The sequence below is a fragment of the Astatotilapia calliptera genome, chromosome 1 (assembly GCF_900246225.1).
Source record: "Astatotilapia calliptera chromosome 1, fAstCal1.2, whole genome shotgun sequence".
Lineage (NCBI taxonomy): Eukaryota > Metazoa > Chordata > Actinopteri > Cichliformes > Cichlidae > Astatotilapia > Astatotilapia calliptera.
The window spans coordinates 7,679,542-7,701,772 of NC_039302.1; the positions used below are offsets into that span (position 1 = coordinate 7,679,542).

A 22,231-nucleotide genomic window follows, 5' to 3' on the forward strand; every position below is an offset into this window, starting at 1 on the left:
CAAATGCTTATTATCTGTTGCACAGATGCAGCATAAAAATATATGTTCATTTTTTATCTCATAACAAGCTTTTAAAGCACTGTAACGTTCCCATTAATGATATGCACTGCTGTGCGAATGGCAACGATTATCAACAAGAATTATCATCTTAAATATGCGCCTTCAGGAAATGCTGCACTTTTATTTCAAGCGTAATCCCTCCTTACAGAAGTGGTAATGGAAGGAGAAGTTATTGAGATGCTTTCTTATTAAGTATTTTAATCCCGACTGCCCTGGAACTGCTGCAGTGACATGCATAGATGTCATAAAAGGAAAGCACTGCCACTACAGGGAACAAGCAGGGCTGATGGTTGTGTTGCCAAAGCCTCATTTTAACCTTAGTCTTCTTTATCCTCATCAGCATTACAAAGGCAAAGCGTAATCTGTATTTTTTAACCATGAAAGTTAGAGTTCAGTTTGTTACCACTCTCAGTTCTTCAGAAAGTATCACTCTACTCAGTAACCTTTAGCACCTTTGTCTGAACTTTTTCCATCTGCCTGGATATCATTATGATCATAAATGAATAAAGCACATACCCTCTTTAAATTTTTGAAGATGCATCACATGAGTGGAATTTTTATTTCATGTCATTATCAATTTAAACCACTGTATTTTTTTACTAACCCCTCCACAAGCAAACAAAAGATGCTCGTGGACTTTGAAGTGGTTGTCATTTTGATCAGATCGGACAAAACTTGATGTTTTCAGGTTTTGAGTTTTTTATTGTTCTGTCAAACTGACACTCATATAAATTTCTGTTTTGGGCATCTGTTGTGATGACTATCAATCATCAAAAATTGCTCATGACTGCTTATGCAAAGAAAAAAATATGACCGGCTTAACATTTAGAATTGCGACTTTTGATCAAAGTAAACTTCTTCAGTGCACTTCGTGTAGCTGTGCATCGTATGACTTGGAACTTTGCCGCATAGTCATGCTAACAGTAAACCTTAGCATGAAGTTCAAAAAGGCAAAAGTCTGCTTGAAGAGAGTGAGCTGGGATGACAGAAATTTAATAGGGTATCCCATTTTAAACATGATCTTGCTGTGGCATGCCTTTTAATTAGCAGTGCACAATTACATATTCTATTATCTAAAAGTGCTCTACTGTGTGCCTCCTACAGAGACTCTGTAAAGATTGTTTGTAGCATAGGATATAACTCATTTGAATTCATTCATAGTACATGAGGATAAAATAAACACTCCATAGTATAAAATGTTCTTTATTTTAATAGAATTTCCATCTGTCCATCTGTTCAGTCAAGTATATTAAGAGTTAATGAACACATTATCTTCAGAGCAGACGTCAACTGTGAACGTAATTAGACAATGTAAAATCCTTATGAGGCATAAAGCTCCATTTTGTACCAAAATACTGAATATTGTTCAGCTGCATGCTGGAAAATGGGTACTTAAGGCAACAAATTAATAATGCCACCGCTTTTCATATCTAAGGTGACAATAAAATCTCAGGACTTGGATCAAATGTTCATGACTCTTAAGCTGCCAAATATGTAAACCAATAAACTTTTTAACATTTGATGATAAATTGTTATTAGAGTAATGTGAAGACAGTCGTCAAATACCCTTCTTTTTCAGTTTAGTTAAATTAAAAACTGGTTATTTAATCTGCTCTTTAGATTTTAATATGTTCAAAACCCAGCCATCAAAAGCATTCATATTGTGCCATAGCGTAATGTACAAGGAAGAATAAAATACAGGAAAAAATATGTATACCGCAACAAGTCAATACATTTAATGACAAACTTCCTTTTATTGGCTGAAAGGAGCACAAACTGTGGCTTATTTTTCTTATTCAGTGTGTTAACATGCACACTTCTAATTTGACCATCACCTGGTAAAGGAAACACACCAGGTATTGAAACTTTCTGACACAGTAAAAATGAGCCAGTTCACAAAAATGACTTGTCTGTGACAATTCATTGCGACGCAGCCTAGCATTTGAAGTGTTTAGACGTGGCTTCTAAAAGGAAAAACATAGCAGAGAACACAGGGAAAACTTCAAAACACAAATTAATGATTTTGGAAAATAGTTAAAAGGCCACAGCTCACTGACACACAGCAGGTGGTGAAGAACACTTACTTCCTCTGTCTCTAACCTGCCAACTGATTCTTAATGATGTTTAAATTTCACAGAAACAGGATATAAAAATGTGCTTTCTGGTAAAACTACAACGTCTTTGTCCTGATATGACCTTCTGATTTTTTTAATACTTACTGTGTGTAAAAATGACTTGCTTCTTTATCTGTCAAATTTAGCAGTGTTAACTATTCTCACTTTCTTCTGTTTTTTCTGGATCTCTAAAATTAAAAATATCCACGTCTTACTTGTCAGCTGCTAGTGATGGGACAAAAGGAAGCAGCTTTCAACTTTGCCCTGTAAGAAGGAGAACCTGGGCTCTAATAATGGGTTACTGTGCTTTGTTTATCCATGAAAGCAGAAATCAACAAACAGGAGCAAGATGCTAACAACAAGTCCTTTTTCTGCTGATAGAAGGACCTGCAGGCTAATCTCCCAATCCTTCCAGATAGTAATCCCTCTATCTTGTAAACTGTAGTCCATGTGCTTTGTTTAAAATATTGCCTCAATTTTGTTAGACACACAAAATTAATGAGTGCATGTTAACATACTGATTGCGTATTGCCAATACAAATTTACAGAAATTAGAATATTTCAAATTCAACACGTTTTTTGTTTTGAAAGATTCAGTCCCTGAAGTAAAAAAAAAGAAAAAAGTCTAGGGTATATAGTCAAGATGCGTTTCTGCTGTGCAATTTCTATCGCTCATAAAGAGAGTACATATTTGAAGCAAGTATAGTATGCATCTCGACTGCAGTTTGTAAGCTTACATGATGTCCTTTTGAGGTTCACATGATTTTCATGTTGAACTGCACCGGTGCCTCAGTTGGGCTGGCCTCCTCTGTTTCCTCTTTACGTGGCACATATTCAGCCTCTATACTTGACTTTGTATTGTCTTTCCCTCTACTCCAGAGGAACAATATTACAAGACAGAAGAGGACCACTCCAAGGAAAGAGATAAATCCCATGGTGGTTGCAATAATAAGTGTCTTTACATCAAATGGAAATGGAACTGTGGCCCGGGTCACATTAGCACCTTCATCACTAGGCTGGTTGGAAATGAAGGCAAATGTCTTGTTTGGTTGGTGGGGCCAATTCGGGGAGTAGCTATGCACAAAAAGGTGAGCAGCTTTGGTGTCGTTGCCTGCCGCATTGCTTGCAATGCACGTGTAAGTGCCATTGTCCTGGATTTGGGCGTAACGCACCTCCAAAGTACCGTCATTAGAGACAGAAAGTCTTGACCTCATCGTTTTGGTAGTGATGTATTCCTTTTTCGGGGACAGCCACATTATCACAGGAACTGGATCACCCTCGGCCTGGCAAGCAAAATTAACTGTAGTTCCTTCGTCTACGTGGCTTTCTTGAACCTTGTAATCCTCGATCTTTGATTTTTTGCAGTTGAAGTAGTCAGGAGGGAGTATGTCTGGAAAATCCTTAAACTCTTTTCCTTGCACAACCTCTGGTGAAGCACACATGGGCTGTTGCCTGTTGAAGTTTAGCCTCCATCGCCGACGGAAGACCCAGAGCAAACGACAGTCGCAGGCCAGTGGGTTGTCATACAATGCCAGTGTCTCCAGGTTTCCAACTGAGTGAAAAACAGACTCCTCCAGAGTGCTCAAGGCATTGCTGGATACATTGAGTACACGGAGGTGGTTGAGGCCTTTGAAGGAGTAGGGCTCAATGGCAACTAATTTTCCACCAGCCAAATGAAAAGCCTGGAGCTTCTGTAGATTGAACAGCTGGTTCCCTTCCACAGTGCGAATGGGATTGAAAGACAGATTGAGAAAACGAAGATATCTCAGGTGACTGATAGCTTGGTAGGGGATGACGGTAAGATTACAATTTGTGATGGATAGTGAAGTGAGATTGAGTCCGAACAAGCATTTTGGGGTCATGGTATCCAGAGAAGGCATGTGAGATATCTCCAGTACTCTTAGTCGATATAGCCTCTTAAAGGAGTAATCCCTTATGACAGTGACGTTGAGATAGCGTAATCGAAGTGACAACAGGTTATGCAAATGGCTAAGGGCATCAGTGGGCACTGAGGCCAGATTGTATCCCTCAATATTGAGACTTTCAAGGTTGCTGAGTCCGTGAAATGATCGGGGTGAGATAAAAACCAGGTCATTGTCACCAACTTCCAAAGCCCTCAGGTTGTACAACTCCTGGAACATATAATCGAGCAGAATGACAATTTTGTTCTCACTTATATCCAGCTGGGTGAGGTTGTTCAGGCCTGTGAACACCCCAAGCTGAATAAGCTTTAGCTCATTGTTGCGCAAACCGAGCGTCCGAAGGTTCATGAGGTTGCCAAAAGCCCCAGGCTCAATAGAAGAAATTGCGTTTTCGTTAAGTTGCAGTTCCTCCAGCTGAGGATAATTAATGAACTCCTCAGGCCCCAGGGTCTTCAGGCGGTTCTTGCTGAGGTCTAACAGCTTTGTTTCAGTGGGGATGCCCTCAGGAAGACTTGCTAGTCTCCGTCGATGGCACACGACTGAACGCTCCTGAGCGTTGCAGTCACATCTGGAAGGGCAACCAGTGGTGGAGCCAGAAAGGACGGTGCCCAGCATCAGGAACAGGATGGGCTGCCAGCACGCCACCAAGTAGCTGTGCCCTCCTGCCTCTCCAAACACCATCCTACTGCTTACCTGTAGAAACATGGGAGGGGGGGGGGGGGGGGGGAATGGATTTTAGGAATTAAAAGGTATGTGTATTTGCATAAGTTTACATTTGTCTTATAGTAATTATCAACTTTTCATTAAAAATAAAGAAAGCACAGTAACACTGAAATGTTTTCCTATATAGAAAAGGAAGTGTTGAAATCCCATTCACACTATGTGGGGCATATTTTGTCTCCTTTTTGCAAAGTCAGTGGAAATCACAGTTTCACTTGTATGATTTTATCTGCACAGCTTCACAAAGATATAAGCCGCCTACCCCCTTTTCCTTGCGTATAATTTCATTATAGTGACTTTCCTCACAAGTAATGGAATTATCCAATCAATAAAAGGGCTTGGTCACACAGTGTAACAATCCTGCTGTGCTTCTGTCTTCAGAGTGCGCCGAAGACAATTACTGCAAATATTAGTGACACGTTGTCTCTCCACATAGACACATTTTTTTTTAAATCAGACAAAAATGCTGTGGTACATCTTTAAATGGCTCCCCCAAACATCCCATGCTGTTGCTAAGCTGTTGACCTTGAAGTGATATAAAACAGAGATTGCTGCCAAGTGGTGATAGATAGAGAGAGGAGGATTGTCAGAGGACTTTAAACCCTTATTTGATTTTGACTCAGGGGCACTTTAACTTGGTAAAACTTTCAAGCTCTACTTCTCACATCAATCACACAATTTAAGTCACAGCTCTATCTGTGGGATACAATCTTCAAAGAGCCTCATTCAAAGTGATTTTGTCATTTCATTTCATTGGTGGCCTCACCTCTGTTTTGGTTGATAATTAATCCCTTATATTTGAATGGGGAAGAAAAAGCATCTAAGTGCCTAAAGTAGTAGTATACTCTAATACATTTGAAGTAGGAAATAAAATTTCACATGATTATCAAATGATTAAAGAGAAATATCTTTGTGAGGTTTTTTCCTTCTCAAAAGTATGATAGTTCATTATGAGAGGTTAATAGTCTGTGTCTTAATATTCATCATGTTGTCATAAGATGTGGAAGATGAATAAGCGTTCCAGATCCTGTTCTTACCACAGAACAATGTAATATGAAAATGCTTCAGATTTTCTGTGCAGTGAATTTTGGGACCTGCCCGACTAGCTTAACAGGCAGTAACAGTTTAAAAAAAAAAAAAAATTCCACTTTTTATTGAAGCTCTTTTTTCAGCGTAGCAATACAAATTGCACCTCTTATTTAATTAAAATCATGGATCTGAGGCGGCTTGGATTGTGGTCTGAGTAGTTCCAATGGGAAAATAATTGCAGCCTCCATTTTCACTTCCTCCAGAATTGTTCATTCTGCTGGCTGCTTATGTCAGACGCTATGGGCGCCAGTCCAGCATGTATGGGGATTTGTAAAAAAAGAAAGAAAAAAAAGAGGGAAAAAACATGCTGTCAGAAATAGAGGTCATCCAATTATCAGATCTGATATTCATATTTTTTTCCCACTATTATGCTGTTAAAAAACTATTCTTGATAAAGTGAATTTGTTTAAAGTGGCTTTCGTGCAGTCGCCTCTTTCTGCAGTCACCACTCTGTGTTCTGTTTGATTGGTTACGAATCCCAAATAATAGCCTTTCACTACAGATGGCTAAGGGCAAAGAGCACAGACTAGAGCGAGTGAAGGTAGGCTTCACAAATGTACGTAGCCATCAAGTATAGCGATGCAGATGTCAGGTATAGCAGTGCATTCTCATCTCAGGGCATCAAATACTGTTATTTTGATCACTGATATGACAAAGATATGCACGATGTTATCTGTGCTTTTAGACTTGAGTTGTTGCAGTATTGAATGAAGAGTGGTATTATTTTTGTGTGTTTTTTTCTAGGTGGTATCTAAAACAAACTGAACAAGAAGCACAACACACTGGAATTCTGTTATTTTTGTGGGCTACACAAGCAGATAATGGAATATTATATGCTATGCTTATGCTAGCTGCTACGCTAGCACAAGATATCCCTTAGATAAACATGCTTTTCTAGAATTATTAGCCAAAAACAGTGCAACAATTAGTTTAAAACAGCGGTCCCCAACCCCCGGGCCACAGACCTGTAAATGGTAAATGGCCTGTATTTGTATAGCGCTTTACTAGTCCCAAAGCTCCATACACAACCAGTCATCCACCCATTCACACACTGGTGATGGCAAGCTACATTGTAGCCACAGCCACCCTGGGGCGCACTGACAGAGGCGAAGCTGCCAGACACTGGCGTCACCGGGCCCTCTGACCACCACCAGTAGGCAACGGATGAAATGTCTTGCCCAAGGACACAACGACCGAGACTGTCCAAGCCGGGGCTCGAACCAGCAACCTTATGATTACAAGCGAACTCCCAACTCTTGAGCCACGATCGCCCGGCTCCATGAGTCGTTTGGTACCGGGCCATGAGAGTTAAGGCTCGGGTGTGAAAGTTATGGTTGTCAGGGTTTTTATCAGTTTTTATCATCTTTTATCGTCAACTCAGTTTCCCTTGGTCTCTTCCCATGTGTTATGAATAAATCTTCCTTATTTTGGTACCAGTACTGATTTCATTTTGTTGTATTTATCTGCGACACCTTAAAGGCTGGTCCGTGAAAATATTGTCAGACATAAACCAGCCCGTAGGGCAAAAACGGTTGGGGACCGCTGTTTTAAAACATGGTGGTTAATGAGCAATACAAGCGTCAGAACAGTAAATGATCAAGAAGAAAAACAAATGTTTCCACTAGATAAGAAGAGATAAGCCTTCTATACTGGAAGTCTCACGTTTCTTCTGCCATAGTTTAGTCATTTAGGAAGAGACACGGAACAAATCAATTAACATAACCGCTTCCATTACATGTTCCATCATGTGAATTTTGCAAGCTTTAAACATACATGATCATTCACAGCTAAAATCGCTGATAAACTGACTAAATATTTGAAGAAAACATAGAAAAGCACAGACAAAAGGACATAAGGAGTGGCAATTTGCTGAAAGTGACACTTCTTCAGGTTAGCACAGCATGCACATATCCAGCTGAAGTAATCATTATTAGTCTCGTTTCTGCTATAAAGTCAAAATGAATTAATTTGGGCTTTCTGTTATTCAACATTTTGACAAGACTGTAATATTTTGCAGCAAAAACATCAGTTATTAGTCTTAATTACTAAAAACTGATATTGGTAACAGCTGTAAGTAATAAATAAATAAATGAAATGAAAATAGGTTAATCTCTAGACAGAATGGACACTTATTACTTGCATTTACAAATTGACTGCACGTAGCCTCTTACAAAACGTTGGCAAAATATGTTTTAATATGGACAAGCTACAGTGCACTGCATTTAAACCCCCAAATCCCATTTATAATGTAAGCACATGTTTAACTTTGATCCACTGTGTCAATTTCTAAACCTCAGATTGTAGTGAAATATTATCAAGACATAACGCGATTATCTGTTTGGCTCCAAATATGAGTTTAATCTTGTCGAGAATATGAATGAAGATGAGGTATGCCGAAGTCGCTGCTGATCGAAAACAAGCAAGCTTGAATGCAGCCGTGTTTTTTTTTCTTACTTTTTAACCAGAGTATCATGCATAATTTATGATTCAGCGTGTAGTAAGGGCAAGGGTACTATCTGTGTAATCTGGCCTTACAGTCCATATCTACTCACTGTATCACCACCTCGTTTTGACCTTGAGCTGGAACTCTGGAAACAAAAGCTGGGAAATAAACTCTCATCTGCAATCCTTGTTTGTAGTTTATAGTCTTTACATGTTAGCGTGAGCTTTAAAAAAATGCTCTCTCCTTTGAGAGAATTTTATCGCTTGATCTACTATTTCACATAGTCTTTGTCGTGACCTTGATTATTTCCATTCTTTTTTTGAAAGCATTGTGTAGGAGGAGAATATGAGTGGACAAGCCTTTTCTCTTCTGCCCTTTTATGACTGCTTGCATTTTTCTCTGCGGACCTCTCACCCTGTCACAGTCTTCTCTCAAAAGCATGTCTGGGCTCACCATTAGTCTCTTGTTGCCTTGAATCGCTGCATCTCCTCTCTTGTGGTGCTGTGTGGTTTGATATAGGGAAAACTGAGAGAAATGTGTGCACTGCTAATGGGTCACTGAATGTCTCCAAGTAGCATACAGACAAATGACCTATATGCATCAGTGCATACATGCCCTTTAGCTGTTTTTAGTTATTGTTAAGTACCTATTGTGTGGCATAATGTTAGAAGGTCTGTTGTAGTATTTACATTGAAAGGATGCTTCAGTGTTTTAAATAGAACGGTTATTAAACCTGTTCTACTTTTTTTCTTCTTTAGAGGTGGGTAAAATACTGTCAGTTGTAGCATTAATGTATTTGGCTAGATTTGCTAGTTTGTTTCCATGTTTCTAATCCTTAAGTATATAAGCTTGGGTCTTCAACGAGAGCTTGAGGATCCTGTGGAGTGTCTTTGCTGTTCCTAGGACTGCACTCTTCTGGAGCTGCATCTATCACTACAGCCTTCTTCCTCTGCTTGTTCAGCACTACTATGTCCGGTCAGTTTGTCTCTATTTGGAAGTCCCACAAACTCTTAGCTCGATCATGCTCAACCACCCTAGGAGGCCTAGGACTTCCAGGGCATACTCGGCACAGATCTTCCTGTATACTATGCCAACCACTTGGTCATGGTGTTCCATCTATGCCCGGCCTGCTAGCACCTTAAACCCTGCTGTTTTATGCTGGATAGTCTCAGGATCATTTTTGCACAGCCTACACCTGAGATTAGGTTGGTGTGGTAGACCACAGCCGCTATCGTTCTTGTGCCTAGAGCTTGTTTCTGTGCTTCCATGATGCTTCTGTCCCAGTATCACGGCAAACTATGTAATGGACATGCCAGTCCACCATGTCCATTTCACAGTTTGCCTCTTAAAAATGTGAAACGGACACGAATGCAGAATATGATATCGGGGGAGATAATATATTTACAGCCACAAAGACAGTACATTCCAGTGTCCTTAATCGCCAGAAACGATTAAGCTGGTTGGCTAATATGTATATACATGTAAATGTGTTAGTAATGTCTGTTCAAACGCTATCCCAAAATATCTTATGTTGGCTTGAAATAAAATATCTCCCTCAGTTGTTACTTCAGCTTACTGCAACTTCTGCATTTGTGTACATTTCACATTTTAGAGAGACATTTTGCCATATTGGGATGCATAATCGGTGCCTCTCTGATGTCTTTCATTTTAACTTTGGTATTATTAATAATAATGATAATAATAATGGATTGCATTTATATAGTGCTTTTCGGGGCCCTCAAAGCGCTTTACAATTCCACTATTCAGTCACTCTCACATTCACACACTGGTGGAGGCTACAGTTGTAGCCACAGCTGCCCTGGGGCAGACTGACAGTGTTATTGGTAGGATTTTTAACAACAGCCACTTCTTCTATCTGCCACTGGTACATGCTGTGTAGGGGCCTCTCCTTGCATGATGGTTCCTCTTTTTGCTCCTCTTCTTTCTCAGGTTTCTGCTGCCTGAGATACTAAGCACATGATCAGTTGTTGCCATCTTACTGATGTACTCATGGATTTTTGTCGTTTCATCCTGGATAGTGGCTCTGAGTGTGTGTGTCTGTGTATGTATATTCTCAACAAAATATCTCTAACTAACCTGGATGCAGGTTTGGTGGTGGTTAGCTATCTCTAGCTCGCTGCTATCTTAACTTATCCATAAGGATACGCTTATAAGAAAGATCTGTGTGCAGTCTTGGACTGCTCGAGTTTCTTTCTTTTTTTTCTGCCATCTTGAATCACCAGCTTGAGTTTGTAGACTATATTCCTTAATATAATAGATGATTTTGCTTTTTGCACTTATTGATGCACCTGCATTATGGACACGGATGACGTGTCTATATTTTCAACATAGCAGAGAAGTGCTGTTTATTGATCCATTTTTGTAGAAGTGTTTGAAACTGTGATTAAATTAGAGTTAATGTCCTCTTCTGTGAAAGTTTGATATACTTTTATTCAAACCATACTCATGTAAAACTGTATTTAGTTAAGCCAAATAAAGACTTTTGTTTATTTTAAAATTAAACATAATTTATCTTGTTCAGCTCTCATTTTTCAGTGCGTGTTCTTAACAGTGTTTTACTGTTGGGTGACCTGTAGCTTTGATTCTGCTTATTACTGCTGTGAACAATCTGCTTATTAGCATCCTTTTTATATATAACTTGTTTAGTGGCAAACATATCCCAAACAACTTTTGCTATTCTGCAATTGTTTAAAGAACAGCAAGAATAAAAGGAAAAAGCTACAGCTCAGAAGCAATAAAATAAACACATAGGATTAAGAAATAAAGATTGCCTCCACTGGCGCGTTTGTGTTCAACTGACAATAAATTGAAAGCAAACATTTAGACACCAAAAATCAAATAAATAAGATAAGCTTATGGGCTACGTGGAAGTGAAGTGTTTGTGGGAGATAAAAGCAGACATGTCTTTTAGACTATCCAGAGACGTATTTTACGATTGTGAACTTCACCTGCAGTTCAGTTTGTGATACCTTCTGTGTTCTGTCGCATACTTTAATTATCGAGACCAAAGGTTCTTCTGTCATTAATTGAATAACAAAATCAAAATGAATTACAATTAATTGTAATTAATCAGTTTACACATAGCCCAAAGTTCAGTGATTCATGATTAGCATGGGAATGTTTAAATGGAAGCATACGCTGATAGCACTGAGCCTGACATGATATTCATTGACCAGCAATAATATTAGAAGAAATACTTGCTGGGTGAGCATAAACATCTCAAAAGTATTTTAGAGTAAATGTTGCCAAATAATCAGCATCCTCCAGAAGGAGTCAGATACAAGATATCCTGTGAAAACAAATCCCCCACAGAAAGTCAAAGGCAACACTCCCTGCAAACCTAAAAAGAAACTGCATAGCCTGATTATCCACCATGCCAGGAAAAAATGCTTAAAGAACGACAAAATAGTTCAGTGCATGGGAACTACCCTTGTTGACATGCAGAAACACACCTAGGTCAGCAAACTCGAGCTTTCTATATTTGACAGAAGTGTACTCTCAGTCTCAGATTTTCATGCAGAAAGGCATTTTTGCCTCAGAAGTTGCTTCAATGAAGACGTTCACCCCTGTGCTAAATTTTGGTAAAAGACTGTCCCAGGAGGAGTTTAGGTAATTAAAGTGATCACTGAGCATGACATCAAAATGCACAAAACTTTTCCAGGCAACGGTTCATGCAAAAAGTAAAGTGTATTTAGAGTATGTATTAACCTGAGCCAATTTTATGTCTTTGTAATGCACAGTAAATCACCCACGGCTTGCTAAACCCGAGACAAAAAGTCCTTGTAGTGATACTTTAAAGTTCCAAAGGGACCTACACTCCAGATCTACCCCATAATCCATCATAACAAGTAATAAGAACTCAAACAACTGCAAAATCCATGACAGTAACACCTGGAACTTTTTCTCAGCCAACTGGTTTCGTGGAGTACTTTCGTGGAATTTTGGATATTCTGGGTCCTTGATGCTAGTCTAAAACCTAAATGTGTTTCTCCAGCAAATTCGAGCAGGGACTGACACTTAAGCATTCATGACGAATACCGTAATTTTCAGTTTGACAGGTGACACTATAGATTAATGGCCTTAAAGATGGCAAGGGACATAAAGCGATCACAGCAGCATGTTCTCTACCGGCAACTGTGCCTAATAGAACAGAAAATAACGATGTCTAGGCTTTCCATCCAACTCTGTCTATTGTGGGGTACCTTTACTACACTCTGACCAACACAGAATTTATCCAGACCGTGGCTTGTAGTGGTGGTCGCAAGCCAATAAATATATATTTAATACATGCGCACTTCTAAATCCTGTTTGTGTCATCACTTGGCTCAAATCAGACATAGTATGAGAGCCTAAAACTGAAAGCAAACATTTACCTTTCCATTTGCAGCACAATAAACCAATAATTCATGCAGTCTTTTAACAGTGCTCACTTTGATGCGTGGTGCTTTTGATCATGTATGCTTTACTGCTTCAAGGGATGCCCCTTGAAGCACCTCATCAGGACCACCACTATGCTCAAAGGCACCCCAAGGGTTATGGCCAGCAGCAAGTTTGCATAAATTGCATTGTTGCAAATGTTCATCCACTACACTGCAGGTCTGGAAGTAATCATCTATAAGGCCTCTGTCATCTCCTGTGTGGTCAGTGGACGAGACTAACCTTATCACTTTTGATCTTAGTGAACCCTATTCAGTGGACCCTTTCTTTATGCTAAACACCCACGGATAAAGACTATTTTGTCTACTGGTACCAGTATTTTCTTGATAATGAATCAAGTCAGGTAATTTTTATATAAAACCACTTTCGGCTTAATGCCGATTTGAACCCATGAAATTACATGAATTGAGCCCCCCACACACCACATTTTGACACATCACAGTGTAACAAGCACTAATGATTAGAGTTCAGTTCTGTTTATTTTCATTTAGGAGCTACTGTTTGGAGTCCAGGCTTGGAGGTATGTGCAAAAAGGGAAATCTAAAGCGCTCAGTTCTGAACCTCCACCTACATGTCACACCCTGAAGAAGACTCCTGCTGAAACATGTGGGTGTCAGTCATGCTTGAATAAAAGCTTTTTTTCATGCTTTTATTCAAGCATGACTTTTATTTGAGGTATGTGTGAATAAAAGCTTAAATTTTACTGTCTTGGTTTCTGTTAACCTCAAGGTTTGCATTAATCTGACTGATATTGCAACAGTGGTGTCAGACTTTGCTTTTAAATATTACCATTAGACATTTCCCAAAATGTTAAACTCCTACACTAGAGTGTGTACAAGAAGGGAGCAGGGCTGTTTATAGGAAAACTAAAAATAACTGGGTCATGATCGGTTATGGAAAAAATGACTTGGCTGAAACACATGATATAGATTTAGAATTTCATTTGAAATAGCTGATTAAAGACATAAAACATGAGATCGGGATGGCAATCATAAATACACAGAATTGTAATCAACTGTTATTGTACACCCTAGTCTCACAGCAGTTTGTGAGTTCCTTTAATCTATTGATTTTCCTACATTATATTGTGTCCTTAAAAATGATTTTTCATGAGTCCACCGTCATGCAGTGTGTACTGATTACAAGACAAGAAAAAATATGGATTTGCATGCTGAAGGCTGATGATAGAGGAGCAAGTTTTCTTGACTTTAGACAATCCAAGTTCAAATCAAACATTTCACATGTTGTTAGTGTTAGACATCAAAAATTACCATTTGGTTAGTTTTAGAATAAAATAGGGCTTAAAATACAGCAATTGTCACATTTTGTAAAACTTTGTATTTTTGGTTGGCATGTTGACTCATGATGCTGTGTTGATGGTCCTGTCGCGAAATGTTTCCTTTTGAAATGGATTGTTTACAAAATCATGCACACCAAAAAACGTAACAGCTCATTTCTCCATGTCCATGAGAACAGGCGGAAATGTAATATATTAACTTCCAACACTGCAATTGCTAGAGGGGTTGATTTGAATTTTGCTTTGTTGGAAAAACAAAACAAAACAAAACAAAAAAAACTGTTTTGCAGAATTGCTAGTTTACGGTCAGTTATAAATACAGCTGCTGTCTGAAGCAGCCATTGGATTCAGAAAGTAGACTTGAAAACAAAAAGTCATAGCTCAAGAGCCTTCAAGTACTTTGGTGTTCCTATGAGTAATGTGAGCCAATACCACATTGCCCAAGGCTGACCCATGGTTACTTACTCATTCTGTATGCATCTGGATTCTTTACTTCTAAATGGTCCATTACGTACCTTCATTCTGGAGTTGGCTTGCCCTTTTTTAATAAGTGTCTTTGGGTACCTATATGTCTGACTGGCTTTACCTAGCACTCTACTCTCCAAATGATACTCTGGTCAGGTACCTTAAAATCAGTGTGTGGGAACTTCTGTGCTAGAAGCTTTAGAGCTGTGAACAGCTGCCTACAGCTTTATGGGCAGGCCAGTGAGAGCCAGAGGGACACAGGCAGACAGGCTGATGAACCAATACAATTAACTGAAAGAGAATGAAAGCTGCATACAGCGCTGTTCGTTCTCATTTTACAGTGTCATTTGATTTTGTGCTAATATGGAAAATGTCATTTAAGAGAGATTTAATTTGCTACTTAAAGACATTTTCCTTATATTTTTTATCACATTATTTTAATTGCTAATTTCATTTTTGGTCTCACAACTGATTATTTAATAACGTTAAGAGCTAATCACATCTTGTTTGACTTTTTCTGGCTTAATAGCAAAATCAGCGAGATCCACAGCGAAGGCTGACTTTAAAAAAAGATCCTTTCCAGGAAAGAAATCTACAATATACTTAACCTATTACATGGTATTGCCATGCAGATGGGTTTCTTGGTTCAGCGGCAGTCTAACAGTAGTACTACAAAAGAGGTTCTTTCTTCATTAACACCCATTCATCCTGAAAGTCAAGTAGCATGAGCTCGAAATTACACAAACCTTTATCCCCTACCCACCATTTGGGAATATAAGATGTTTGGGATGAAACTGAAAAGAAAGGGCTAGGTGCCATGCTAAAGGCATTTTACAGCAGACAAGCCTCTTATAGGCCATCATAGAAGGCACAATGAGAGATTTTGAGAGATTTTCTCACAAAATCACTTGGGCAAGTGGATACAGTACAAATATGAAGTTAGAGTGCCTTAAGATTCCAGAGGCTTATCTGTTCACTGCCCTAGTCCTTACAATTCTAAGATTACAGAAATATAGATCAGTAATCCACTGTCCTGTTTACAATGTAGGAAAAAAGACAACTGATTTTCTCTGTGATCAATTCCATTAATTCCGACTTCATATCGTTGTAAGCCATGTTATACTTGGGCTTGAGGCTGCCAATATGCAAGAAGATGAAACAACCTCCGTTCTCCATCCTACTGGCCCCTGACTGGCTCATATTTTGCATAAAGCTGTTATTATCAAATTTAAATGAAGAAGGCTGCTGCAGAGCAGCAGAACTGTGACCTTCTGAATATATTTGTAGAACGCAAATTTGACTATCCTGTGAGAGATCTGCCTTTGTCTGTCACCTCTCCATCCAGCAGACACTGTATAAACACGTAGTCTGACAGTCTTCACCCCAATCACTTCTGCAATTTCGTTTTCAGTGTAGCTGATGGTGCTCATTATGCAGCAGCATCTTCATTCACCACGGATCTTGCTTTAGAAAATGTTTTAATAGTAACACCCTAGATGTTTTCTGGCTGTTTTCTGGGACATCACAAATGAACTGTTATGTGGAGGAGTGCCCTGATTTTAGCTGTAGTGAAACAGGCTTTCGTTTGAACCCAGTATCAAAGATCAGAAAGAAATGAGGCATCAGTGACCATACAGAGGCTTTAAATAAAAATGTAACCATTCACGAAGTGTGAGGCCATTTGTGGCATTCACTTAATCATAATGGTCCCTTTTGAATGTGCTTGCAAATATAGCTTAATTGTAACTTTATCCTACATATGTTTTCTCAGCTTCTTTAGTATTTTATTTGAAATGGGGAAAACTGTAAATTCACTACACAACAAACAGCTTAGCTTTGATGATCTGCTCTTGATCTTACTGTCAGAAAAATAGCTGTTTTCAGGATTATATACACATGACTACATCGCAGATTATTAAACATGTGATAACGTGGAACAAAGCAGTGTGAAAAAGCAGAGTCTCTTTGATTGTGCTTATTGGGTTATATTTTGTTTGGAATGGAGCAGATTGTAGCATGTGTGCTGCTCTTGTCTTTATTAAGGCAATTTTAGGGGTTGTAAGGGTAGCCAGAACTGCCCAATCTAATATATCAGTAGCTGCCTGGGAAGGAGAAATAGTCGGAAAAGAAGAAAATATGCTCATTACACATGTATTTGTTGTGGATCGCAAACAAACATAAGATATCTCTCCCTTGAAGCTGTGTACTTGTATGAGATCATAATTTTAAGGAGGTGCTGCAGATCAGTAACATGTTCCCCTGAAAACATTTATACATATTACCAATAAAATATGCCAACTTGTAGGTCTAAATGATTATTTTGGCTTGTTTGCCTCTGACTTCACTGCAACCAAAGTGCCTTTGTTGGCTAAAACTAATCAAAACCGTGGTCCCTGGAGTCAAGGTGTTGGATTCCACCATCTACTCTATCCACCCTTCTGCATGACCAGTGTGGTAGTGCCTCATTCACGCACTAAAACATCGCCCCTGAAAGGAATCCGGCCAGCTATTTTGCCAGAAGTAAATCAGATAATGCTGGAGAATTTTAGAAGCATTGTTTCTTGGTAGCACTTTATTGTGTTTTTATTGAGATGTCACCATAAAGCAAGTTTAGAGTCCTCTTTGTGCATGCATCATGTTTTAATTATAACAATTCTGTGCATGTATTGATACACAGAGTAACATTGCAAGTTTGAGAAGAAGATCCAAAAATTCTATCCACATTTTTTGATCTCATACCAATAATTTTAAATATCTACTGAATGTACCCTGCTCAGTAAGTCCAAGTTCCCTGTGGCTGTGATAGAGCGACGAGCATCTCAGAGCCTATGTGTCTTTTCACCTATTAAGTCATATGCATGCATACGTCTGTCAGGTACTCTGTCGCTGCCTTTAACGCTCAGAGACAGGAATGTAGTTTACAGTTAATATGAACAACTAAATGAAATGACTGATCTGATCAATACAACCTGTTAATGGCAGCTACACTGTAAACAATGCTTAAAATAGTTACTGATTTGAGGATTGGTGTCACATTATTATCCCTTGCAACCATCAAATCCTTATTATTTAGTTACAAAGAGGTTTGCCTGCAGTCGTATTGTTTTCTTAGTCACGTCATAGTCCTTCCATTTTCACCATCCTAGTAAATAAAAGCTTTTTTTTCACTTAGTAAGGAAACTGTCTGGAAATGTCTTTCTGGTGCCTTATCTTTTTAGACTCCTAAAGCGAAGGAAGCAGCTAATTGTTTTCTGCTTTAACTGTTGCTTTGGATGCTTAGCTAGCATCTAATATGAAATGAACCACACATTATTTCAGTGCGACTGGCTTCCACTGGTTTGTCATGTTACCATTTTTTTATGGCTGAAATATTGAGTCTCTCATTAAAGCCTGGGCCATTACTCAGATGGTTTGAATAGCAAGTCTGACACACGCAGGTGCCTACAGAGTTAACAGTTACAGCTGTTTCATATCTGGGCTTCACAATTTAGGCACTGAGGTATTACAAAAAAGTTCTGAAATGTGCAAATTTGTCAATCACTGTTAATTTCACTGGAATCCAGGACAATACTAAAGTGTTGCTATACAGATAGAATGTAAACGTATATGATACGCAATCTGTGTATTTCACAGCACAGTCACACAGAGTTACATACTCTGGCAAACAAAACAAGCTGATACTGACAATATGTGGCGTGGATTGCTGAATAACTGTGTGAACAATAGCAGTGACAGATTCAATCACCCAGCTGTTCACCAGCTATAATCAGACATCTCAGTCCTAAACGTGCCTCGCTTATTTCACTTCATCAAATTAGGCTTGAATACTTTGAAGCTGCGGATGTGCACACAGTGACAAGCATAAATATCAACCCCCACCCCCAACCTCAAAAGTAGAGAGTCAAATCAGCCACTCTAACCTGATTACAGGGACCCAATTAAAAGCTTTGTCTAGCTCATAAAATGTTGACGTGAAGAGCAGAGCCTATCAGCCCATCACTCAGAGATTGTCGGGGGTCTGTGGCTTGGAGAGGTTGTTAGCACTGTTGAGAACAGAGAGGAAGAGTCCCCCCCCCCCCCCCCCCCCCCCACCCATACCATTGCTGTCTGCCTGCTGAAGCGTTGCAGCCATGATTACGAAGATGCAAATATAACAGGCAATAAAAATTAAAACTGAGCGATCGTTCATTTGACCTGCATAAATAATCAAACAAAGTCACCCCCCCCCCCCCCCACACACACACACACACACATATCCCACGCCCACCCTCTCCATCAACACTGCCCGCCATCCATCTGCTGAATGTAACCTGTGGCAAATCAAGCACCTGCATAGGATCCCTCTTTTGCCACTGGAAATGGCCAACAGCAAACTGCTGCCGAGAATGTGTAAGTGTCAGTCTGGATGAGTTTATTGGCATTTGAAGGAACACGAATGCAAATGAGCAGACTAGGAAGCAGCAAGAAACCAACCTGGCAGAGCACAACACACACTCTATTGCTCAGATTCACACCTTTATTTGGGCTCTAAAGAGCCAGGAAGCCAGGATATATGAGTTGGATTTGGGGTTTTGTTTTTTTATGGATCCATCCAAACTCTCAGAGTATAATGTGTTCAGTGTGCACTACACATTCATATACACACACCATGGGAGATATCTGAGCTTCATATTGAACAGTGAGATGTTATAAGCACACACCATATGTGTGTGTGTTCCCTCAGTACAAACCCAGATTGAACAGAAAAACAGCAAAATGAAATCCATCTGAATGACAAAGCACAAATAACAATTGGAGTTCTCCTAAGAGTAAAATTCTTATTCTTTATATCCCCCGCCACATTTGCATATGATACACAGTTTTATTCTTGACATTAATTTGCTCCCTGGCGATCCTCTGGCCCCACCACTGCACCATAATAAATCTGATCCAATGACTCAGTGCTCAAAGCCCACCATAGAGACAGAGTACTTACCAGGACTGTCATGCAGAGAATTCTAATTCAGGCAGCTCCATGTTGCCAAGGAAATTCAAAATGCCTCCAAAAGCATGGAGACAGGGATGCAGGATTCAAGACAGGCTAGATTCAAATGGCAAAGAGGGATATATGCCGAGATGTGAATCCCTTGTCTGAGGGGCATTTGAGAAAATGCCTCCGTCCTCTCCAGATGCGCTAAATCCGGCAGCACTGATAGGCTGACATGTAAACACACAGGCAGCTCTGCTGGCTCACACACGCTCACATACATGCTGCACCTAGCAGAGACAGAGAGGAAGAGGGAGGGGCAGCTGATGAGAGAGGTGGAAGGAGGAGCTGCAGTGCTCTGGGAGAATGAGAGGCTCAGAGCACAGGCAGCGAGGGGAGTTGAAAAGAAATGGAGAGAAATGTTCTCTGATTGCACTGGCAGCATCTCCTTTTGATTTTTGTTTACCGTACTTTTCCTATTTATGGAACGATCGGAATGATCTGGTTAACTGAATTACAGGGTGGTGCGTGAGAGGCAGAAATTCAGAGTAGTAGTGACAGAAGAGGAGGCTGGAGAGGGAGAAGTGTTAATATATATATTTAAAAATATGGATGAAAATAAGGGGGGAAAGGAAGGCTTTGGTTATGAAGGGGAGGAGGGGGAAAATACAGGGACATAGGAGTTCATTTTTAGCAGTATATGCAAATCTCTCCTGTAATGACAGGCAACTTAAGACTTTTGAGGATAGGGATGGATAAGTTTCTGTTTTCAGGATTCCTTGCCAAAGTCGAGGATTATTGCCACCCACAATGCAAAGTGAGGTAATCATCAGACAAACTCACCTTTGCTGTGAGCACTGAGAGTTGGGGGTAAGAAGCAGCGGCTTAACGGTGCTAATGGGTATATGGAGCTGGCACACACATGCTGGCAGTGCCAAGGAGGCTCCACAGTCAGGGAGTGTTTACGGGAGATTAGAAGGCTCAGGATTTAGTGGAGTGGTGGTGGACATGAAGGGCTCCTACTGAATGAACCGTGTGACAAATGCTGTAAGTGTTAGAAAAGGAGACTTATGATTTATTGTATACATTGATTCTGTATGAAAAGGATATAGTTTCCATTCAAATACTTGAATTTTCTGTTCGGGTCAGGCTGGAGCCCATCCTAGCTGTCACTGTACATCCTGAACAGGTCGCAAGTGCTAACACAGAGATTCGCACTCACATTCACACCTATGGCCGATTTAGAACAACCAGTTAACCCTAACATGTTTTTGGACTGTGGGAAGCAGGCAAATTACCCAAGAGAGCCCACGCACACACAAGGACACCACCCTGGCCAGCCGGTGGATTCAAAACAGAGCCTCAACCTCCCTTTTGCTTTAAATCTGTTAGACAAACAGCAGTACACGGAGCTGTAGACAGCCAACGGTGGTACATCTCAGCCGTACAATAAAGCATACGGAAGGGAGAGAGAATTATTTAGACAGTTGGAAAAGGCGACGCACTCCGCACCAATACAACATAAAATAAATTTATGGCTCATTTTGCCAACTAGCAGCTAATCTAAAAGAAATGACTTATGTCCCACATAAGAAATAAAACCAAATGAAAGGTGGTGCTGAAGAAATTTGGATGACATCTGGGATAAGAGCCACCAGACATGGAGGGAGGGTGAATGAATTTCATTTTTTTTTATAGTTTGATCAGTGTGACATCCACTATGGCCACTTAAAAAAAGATTGGACAGCTGATTGATGACATCTGCATTTCTATTCAATGCTGCTATGAATTCTTGTCTCCTAGCAGAAGAACTGTGTTGCTCACAGTCTATAATTAGTGAGAGACAGTAGTGTTCCTGAGACAATAAAATAATTGTGTGTGTGTATATATATATATATATATATATATATATATATATATATATATATATATATATATATATATACACAGAGAGAGAGAGAGATGTGTGTGTGGAGGATTCTGCTACACAAATTAATATCTGTATAAATGCAATATCCTTCTAAAGGGGTGCAGGACACAAAGTTACTGTATAAGCTACTTGGCTGTAGTACCGTCTGTTGGCAGCACATTAATTTCATAGGAAAAAATGTTGCCATTGCTTTCCTTTAGCTTGCAGTTGCATTAGTGTCTGTCTGTGGTGTTGCCTGGCAGACTGGCCGGTTCCCTAAGGAGGGTAGGGATAAACCAGTGGCCATTTGCTTAAACCCCACCCTTAATACTGCTACATCTTTCAAGCTTTACCTTAAGTTACCTTAAGTTAACAGTGATAACTGTGGCAGATTGCACAGTTGAAACTAATATTTTTGCAGAGAAAAAAATGGGTTCTTTATTTCAAATGGAGGACAATAACTGTCAGGATGTTTAGTGCCTTGATGGTAGACTTGATTTGCTACAGTCGGCTAGCTGTTTAATTTAATAGGGTCTTTAGCTAACTGAATTTGTTAACCCAGTAAAATTGGGGTGTTGACATGGTTGGATGTCTGTATGCACAATGCTGTGCTAAAAGACTGAGGCCAAAGCTGCAGGTTCCTGGCAAAAAGTCAACATCCATGAACATAACAGCAGCTTGGAAGCCTGGATACCTTGTGAACAGTATTCTTTCACTTTCAGTGTTACTAAAGAAACAGCTTTTTCTGCACTATGAGGACCAACCAGTGTTGCCATAGTACACTTTTG

General features: G+C 39.7%; 1 protein-coding gene across 1 annotated transcript; it reads right to left on the minus strand.

Moving 5' to 3' along the window:
• Positions 1–1,247: 1,247 nt before the first annotated feature.
• Positions 1,248–19,829, minus strand: lingo1b (leucine rich repeat and Ig domain containing 1b). Its single transcript, XM_026161581.1, has 2 exons — positions 19,544–19,829; positions 1,248–4,789 (listed from the first exon to the last, which is right to left on the minus strand). Exons 1-2 carry the CDS (start codon positions 19,553–19,555, stop codon positions 2,930–2,932), a joined length of 1,872 nt encoding a protein of 623 aa, XP_026017366.1. The 5' UTR covers positions 19,556–19,829; the 3' UTR covers positions 1,248–2,929.
• Between the last annotated feature and the right edge of the window lie 2,402 nt (positions 19,830–22,231).